At 42.6% G+C, this 8,065-nt stretch overlaps 1 protein-coding gene across 1 annotated transcript in view; it reads right to left on the reverse strand.

Moving 5' to 3' along the window:
• The window catches only part of PRDM4 (PR/SET domain 4), a 28,032-nt gene extending 20,013 nt beyond the window's left edge, over window positions 1-8,019 (reverse strand). The window contains exons 1-3 of the mRNA XM_008055439.2: window positions 7,751-8,019; window positions 3,475-3,608; window positions 754-939 (exon numbers count right to left, since the gene is read on the reverse strand). Of these exons, the coding sequence (XP_008053630.1) occupies window positions 754-939; window positions 3,475-3,608; window positions 7,751-7,761 (331 nt within the window). The 5' untranslated portion in view covers window positions 7,762-8,019. The remainder of the gene's footprint in view (window positions 1-753; window positions 940-3,474; window positions 3,609-7,750) is intronic.
• Window positions 8,020-8,065: the final 46 nt, after the last annotated feature.

The raw sequence follows: 8,065 nt of genomic DNA on the forward strand, positions 1-8,065 counted from the left end.
AAGAGGGGAAGTACACCAAAAAGATGGATGATGGGGCTAAGTGGTTCTCTTCCCTTCTTATTTGCTAAATTTTATTAAATGAATTATAATACTTCCGTAACAAATAAAAACTCAATAAACTTAAAAAAACAATGACACTGTGGTGGTTGGTAGAAATTGTACTTGCAGAATTATTAATACTGAACAAAGAAAATGCTGGAGGAGAAAAATTATTTATGTGAAATTAAGAAATTTAACTTAGTCAAACTGCTATATTAATAATGTGTTATATAGGCCGGGTTTGGTGGCTCAGCCTGTAATCCCAGCACTTTGGGAGGCCGAGGTGAGTGGATTGCCTGAGCCCGTGGGTTTGAGGCCAGCCTGGGCAACTTGGTCTCTACGATAAAATAAAAAATAGCCAGGCGTGGTGGCGCCTGTCTGTAGTTCCAGCTACTTGGAAGGCTGAGGTGGAAGGGACTGCTGGAGCCCAGCAAGTAGATGCTGGGGTGGCCGTGAGTGTGCCACTGCACTCCAGCCTGGGTGACAGAATGAGACTCCAAATTTAAAAAAAAAATGTGTTACATGAACATTCTAAGAGGCAAAGTATGTAAATATAAACAAAGATTTTTTAAAAAAAGATTGTTTTTTTCCTATCTAGAGATTAATGCCTAATAGTGACAAAAAGAAAAAAGTGTTATTCAAATCTTGAAGAACCGACATCAAAAGCTGGCTCTATTCCTTTTTTCCTAACATCCCAAATAATGATAAACTTACCAGGTAGAATGGTTCTGAAGTAACTGCTCTCTAGGTGAGGGTAAGGTGGGGGAGGAAGGGTGTAGTTTCTTTCAGGTAATCCACACATCACCCCTCGATCTCCAATACCCATTGGAAGCATCAGAGACAAAGCAGAAGGCAGAGAGCTCAGGGAGGGACCCAGGTTTGGAATTGCCACTGGCAAGCCTGCAAAAAAAATTTTATCTCAATTAAAAGAAAGCAAGTACTTATTAAATCTCTATTACCACTGGCTAAACTCTTAGAAAGCTTTTTGCATATGGGCAAAAATCTCACTTAGTAGTCCTTTTTATCCTAGATACATAATGATGAACAAACATTCACAACTAGCACTAAATAAAGTACTTCGAGTCCCAAAGTTAGTTTTAAACTGCCGAGTTGATCCTCCAGTTGTCTGTACTGCTCTTAAAAACCAAAACATTTAATTTGCAATAAAAAGCCTCGTTTAAGCCAGACTCAGTGACTCAGCCTGTAATCCTGCGTTGTGGGAGGCTGAGGTGAGTGGATTGCCTGAGCCCACGGGTTCGAGACCCGCCTGGACAACTTGGGAGAGACCTCATCTCTACAATAAATAAAAAAATCAGCCGGGCGTGGTATCGCATGCCTGTAATCCCGGCTACTCGGAAAGCTGAGGCGGAAGGATCACCGGAGCCCAGCAGGTCGAGGTTGCAGTGGCTGGGAGCGGTCACTGCACTCCAGTCTGGGCGACAGAGTGAGACTCCAACTCAAAAAAAAAGCCTAGTTTAAATACAATTTAAGAAAACAAATTATATACAGAAAAAAAAAGACAATATAACAAAATGTTCACAGGAGGGAGCCCTGAGTGGTGATATTGACATTATGCCTTCTTTTTTACATTTTTAAATTTTATAATTTCTATTTTCCATTTTATATGAGAATATTTCACTTCTACTTGGAAAATAATCTAATTTAAAGTTAGATGTAAAACTGTACATATATACTTTTTTTTAGTTAGAATCTCACTTTGTTGCTCAAGACATTGCAGGGGAGTGCAGTGGTGTGATCACTGCTCACTGCAGTCTTACCTCCTGGACTGAGGGATCCTTCAACCTTAATCTCCCAAGTAGCTGAGAATACAAGCATACACCACCATACTTGGCTAATTTTAAATTTTTTTTTTCTGTAGAGACGAGGTCTCGCTATATTGCCTAAGTTGGTCTCGAATTCCTGGGCTCAAGCAATCCTCCAGCCTTAGCCTCCCAAAGTGCTGGGATTATAGGAGAAAGCCACCATGCCTAGCCTATATAAAGCCTATAAGCTTTCATATAGCCTTTTGTATACATGCTGTAATTCATGATTAACAAAAAAATCTAAACCTCAGATTCTATCTACCTTGGATTATATCTATTTGCAAGGTGTTAAGGTGACTCTTACAAGTGCCTATGTACCATAATGAAAACTCATCATCTTGGATAGTGCTGATTTGCATATTTTTGCCAGAGGCAATAATTAACAGGCTTTCCTCCTAAACAAGAGTGTCCATGAAAAGGAATGCCTAAGAGACAATCAAATGGGTTAACAACTAACTGTTTTTTTTAAAAAGTTTCTTTTGTGAACACAAAGGAATGTGAAGAAACCCTAGTTTAAATGAATCTTATTTAACTGCTTTATTTTACTAATTAAGCAGGTAATTCTCTACAGAGAACTATTTAAACTTATACATTTATTAAAAATACTCCTAAACATTAACTCCTATTTTGATAAAGTCCAATATATCACACTGTCACAGATCCTTAAGAATCAACAGGTTAGCCGGGCTTGGTGGCTCAGCCTGTAATCCCGCGCCTTTGGGAGGCTGAGGTGAGTGGATTGCCTGAGCCTGCGGGTTCGAGACCCATCTGGGCAACTTGGCGAGACCTCATCTCTACAATAAGTCAAAAATTAGCCGGGCATGGTAGCATGTGTCTGTAGTTCCAGCTACTCGGGGGGCTGAGGCGGAAGGATCGCCAGAACCCAGCAGGTCGAGGCTGCGGTGGCCGAGAGCGGCCACTGCACTCCAGTCTGGGCGACAGAGTGAGACTCCAACTCAAAAAAAAAAAAGGAATCAACAGTTTACCACTGTAGGAGTCAATAGCTTACTCATTTCTTTTCCATTTCAACAGAAAAAGAAAATGAAACTAGGCAGAAAAAAAGATTTTGAAACTACAGCAATGGGGAAGAATGAGTTATTCCAATACGATTCTGCTGAGTCTGGAGGCTCATGGAGATTTCCACACAGCAGCTCCCTCTCTGACACCACACCTCTTTCCCCATAATTCTAAGCCTGGTGCATTTGCAGGTGTTGCCATTCATTTTCAAACCTGGTAGAAAATAAGCCAACCTCCCCATGCCTTCTGGGAATAGTTAGAGTAACTTTTACTAATTCTCTTCCATTAACCCAGGGACAGGGTGCTAGGTGTGAACCAGACCTTATTAGTAACCCTAATAAAATTCCAAGTTAATCACAGCACTGGACAAAACGTTATGAACCCAAGAGGACTATCAGAAAAAACTCCTTCTATCCACCAGAACTCCAGCACTCTACAAAAACGGTTTCTTCCATTATCTACGTGTGGAACCGCCATTTAGGCCTGCTCGGCTTACCCCTTCCACCCTTAAAGGGACTCCAATCTCCTCTAGGCTCCATTTAGAAGTGATAATGCAGTCAAGCTTTGAAATGCAGGGTTCTCTCTGACCACTCACCTGGGGCAGGGATGGCACTGTGAGTGGGTGATGCAGCCAAGCCCAGGTGGCTTCCTGAGACTGGCAAGGCATTGCTCACAGAGGATGAAGTCAGCTGCTCCATCCCCACTGGGCTCAGGTTCATTTCATTCATCCTAGAAAACAGCATACACATTTAGCTATGCAAGAAATTACCTTAGTGACTTTGTGTTAAGACACTGAAGAACCTGAAACAGTGGGGATGGGGAAATGGGAGGTGGCCAACTATTACTGCATTTTTATGCTAGCAAATACCTGAGATAGCTAGTGCCATGCTCTTTTCCATAGATAAGGACACTGGGATTCAGAGACATCAACAAACTGAAGTCAATTTCACATAGCAGAAACAAGATTGAACTCAAGAACTGCCCTGTTCCAAACCCTATGCACACCATCTAAAGCAAAGTTTGCGATCCTCAGGGCACATTGGCAATGACAGTATGTTTTTGTAAGTTACCCAACCTCTTCCTTTTACAATATTTATTTTCTTCAATTGGACTTCTACTTCAAACCAGTAGTGTTTTGTTTTGTTCTGATTGGGGGTCTCATTCTGTTGCTCAGACTGGAGTGCAATAGCATGATCATGGGTCACTGCAGCCTTGACCTCCTAGGCTCAGGTGATCCCTCTGCCTCAGCATCCCCAGTAGCTGGAACTACAGGGGGGCCTGGCTTATATATTTTTTAATTTTTGTTGAGACGAAGTCTCGATATGTTGCCTAGGCTGGTCTCGAACTCCTGGGCTCAAGCAATCCTCTTACCTTGGTCTCCCAAAGTGCTGGGACTACAAGTATGAGCAATTGTACCCAACCCAAACCAGTGGTTTTTTAGTCAGTTTGTTTTAACCTATTCAAACAATTTTTGCTAATCATTCTTGCCAGGAGTTGAAGTGACAATGGGTCTGATTCAAATTATCAATGATGTGAAAGACACCATATTTTCCTCGTGAATGAAGATTTTATTAACATTCTGTATCGCTATCTTAACAAATAATCAATAATCTTAATATTCTCACATATGGAAGTTCATTATGTAAACTTATAAAAAATTACTTCAAATTCTCACATCAATTCTGCAATGTAAGGTAAATGAGTGAGCTATGGCTCAAAGAGGACATGCCATATGCTCCCAAATCACACAGCAATTATGTAAAGGAGTACGGATCATTTTGGAAAATATTGCCAAAAAGTTTTTTTTTTTTTTGAGTTGGAGTCTCACTCTATCGCCCAGGCTGGAGTGCAGTGGCAGGCACACTCACAGCCACCCCAGCGTCGACCTACTGGGCTTCAGCGATCCTTCCACCTCAGCCTTCCAAGTAGCTGGAACTACAGGTATATGCTACCATGCCTGGCTAATTTTTGACAAAAAGTTTTTTCATGCACCAAACTTTCTTAAATCTACAGAACATTTTTAGCAGGCTGAGGAATTTAGGAATCACCTTTGCTATGCAATCCATCTTGCACTGCCATTAAACATGTCTTAAAAATAAAAGTAAGCCGGGCTCGGTGGCTCAGCCTATAATCCCGCACTTTGGGAGGCTGAGGTGAGTGGATTGCCTGAGCCCAAGGGTTCAAGACCCGCCTAGGCAACTTGGCGAGACCTCATCTCTACAATAAATCAAAAAAAATTAGCCAGGCGTGGTAGCGCGCACCTATAGTTCCAGCTACTTGGAAGGCTGAGGCGGGAGGATCACTGGAGCCCAGCAGGTCAAGGCTGTGGTGGACGGGAGCAGCCTACTGTGCTCCAGTCTGGGTGACAGAGTGAGACTTCAACTCAAAAAAATTATAAAATAAAAGTAATACTCATTTGAACAAGACATTATTGGGGTTATAAAAAAGCATTAGTTCCTATATCAGAATTTAGAGTCTGCCATATTATAAACATTATAGTTGTAAAAGGCTTGCCAGCAGGCTACCCCAAGGTCTCTAACGATTTCCAGTCTCCTTACACTGGGTATCACAGTAATACTGCCTTCTCTGCATGCCAATGTATCTGGGAGGGGTAAAGCAGGGTAGAGGAATCAAATGAGGCTACATATTCCTTAGAAGTGAAAGCAAACTGAAACAGGTTTTTAATTCTGAAAGACGGCGATGCCATTTATCAATCAACCTGAAAATAATAATAGCCAAACTTTACCCCCCTTACCATGTGCTAGGTAGGCACTGGGTTAAGTGATTTACATGTAACTATCTCTCCTAATCCTCATAACCACTGTGAGGTAGGTATTATTCTTAATCCCATTATAAAGATGAGGAAACTAAGATTCAGAGAAGCTAAGAAATATAACCCAGAATCACATAACTAGTAAGAAGCAGAGTTGGGATTTAAATTCAGATCTAACTGAAGAAATCCAAGCTCTTAAAGACAATTACAATGAAAGAACTATTTTGTCTTTTACCCAGTTCTAGTACATGAGGACCTGTCTATATTGTGAGATATATTTAAAATTCCATAGTCCTGTTTCCTGCCTTATTCTATATTCATAGGCTTCACCCTTATCACTGGCCAGGTATTCCACAAACTAAGCTCTCAAAAGTCAATGAAACGTACAGGGCCAACCTAATACAGCACCTTGTACAGAACAGGCACTATGAAATTTTTTTTTTTTTTTGTGACTGGATAGAGCAATGCAAACTCACTGTCCTTACCAGAAAGATAGAAAACACAGAGCAGATGAGGTACACCTAATGAAGGACAGCACATTAGTAATAGGCTTTCATTATGGCATAAAAGAGTGCAAAAAATCCTGTAGCCTAAAGAAAACATAGCTACCTTAATTTTGAAAGTTTCTGGGCTAATACTGGTTTCAAATGGACTTTTCCCAGAATTCTTTAGAGCTACAACAGTTACCAAAACACTACAATCACTAAAGTCTACAACAAATTGGTTACAATAATTTTTTTAAAGTACAACTAAAAGTCTGTAGCTTCAACTCTAATTCTGAAAATTCCTGAATATTAATCTATGTATCTAATGCCAAGATAAAAATCAAAATGGTGTTTCTAGGTTGAGTCCTAGGCCTTCTCAAACCAGTTCAAACCAGGGTTTAACGCGAGAGGCTCAGCAGATTTCTGCTTTGTTGTGAGTCACTAAAATGTGATGACCTCAGCAGTCATAAACCAAAGGTAACTAGTAACCCACAGAGAGAAAGCAGATGACGGGAATGTACGATATGATCCTCACAAGACTTTCTCCTTCTCAAGTGAATCTACCCCAAATACTTTTCTCACAGGGGATTCTAAGAAGCAATCTTGGAAGACAGGCAAGAACCAAGATACTAAGCTCTCTCTTCTTCCAGACTCATTTGTGGTAAAAATCATTTCCTATACACTTTGACGGTTTACTTGTGTGTTTCGAAAACCATCTGCCAGTCACTGACTTCACATCTTGCTCTTAGAATGACTTGTAAGAAACTAATTGAAATGCAGCCACTTTGGCCAGGCACAGTGGTTCATGCCTGTAATCCCAACACTTTGGGAGGCAGAAGCGGGAGGATCACTTGAGGCCAGGAGTTGGAGACCACCCTGGACAACACAGGGAGACCTCCGTTTCTAGAAAAAATTTTAAAAATTAGCCTCCCATGATGGCATACACCTGTGGTCAGGATCCCCTGAGTCCAGGAGTTTGAGACTACAGTGAGTTCTGATCAGGTAACTACACTCCAGCCTGGGCAACAGGGAAAGAAATGTAGTCACTTTGCAAATTGCAATGAAGTTTCAATAATTTCAATGAATTCGTGTTTTATCTCCCTCATTCTAAACATATAGCCTTTGAAATGGCCCTGAAAAAAACAAAATACAACGATTTTTTTGGTATTGTACAGGCAGGTACCTTAAAGTACTTTAAACAATCAGCATGAAGCCTGCAGAATTAGGAATTTGGTTCCTCACTCTACCATCCCTGCCATACAATTAACAGCAAAACTCAAGGGCAAGCCCGACGAAGAGCTAAGAACACACGTTGGCAACCAGTGTGTTCTTATTAGCCGCCCGAATAAGTGAAAGACAGAAAAGAGGTGTCAACGAGCCAACAATAAACGTGTGGCTATTGGGAACAACTTTTCACATGCGGAGTAAATTAGGACGAAGGCGAGTACGTGCAACCTAATACGAGTTTCTGGATTTCCCGTTCCCTTGGGGGCTTGCAAACCACACCTGTAGCCTTCCCAGCAGCACCAAGACAAAGACACCCAGCGCAGACACTTGCCAGATGGCTTCCAGAGACGTCAGTCACCGGCGCTGGAGCCCCACTCCCCACTCACCTGTGATGCATCTGCGTGGGGCCAAGTGTCAGAGAAGGGAGCGCTCGGGTGGCGGGGAACCGGCATCAGGGTCTGCGTCCCAGGGTCACGTGCTCCCGCATCTTGCTCACAACCGCTGCACCGACGCGGCCGCTCGGCCCCGGGGCCGCCCGGGGCCGCCCAGCTTCTTCCGAGGGCCGAGGGCCGCGCACCCCGCCGCGGGATGGGGCATGCCGAGGGACACAGGGGCCTTGCCTCCAGAAGCTTCAGGCGGGGGGCTGCCCGACCTGAAGGCGGGGCGCGAGAGCGGTCACCAGACGCACGGAGGGGATACGG

This window comes from Carlito syrichta, unplaced genomic scaffold (assembly GCF_000164805.1).
Source record: "Carlito syrichta isolate Samal-C Ts95f unplaced genomic scaffold, Tarsius_syrichta-2.0.1 Scaffold301854, whole genome shotgun sequence".
Taxonomy (NCBI): Eukaryota; Metazoa; Chordata; class Mammalia; order Primates; family Tarsiidae; genus Carlito; species Carlito syrichta.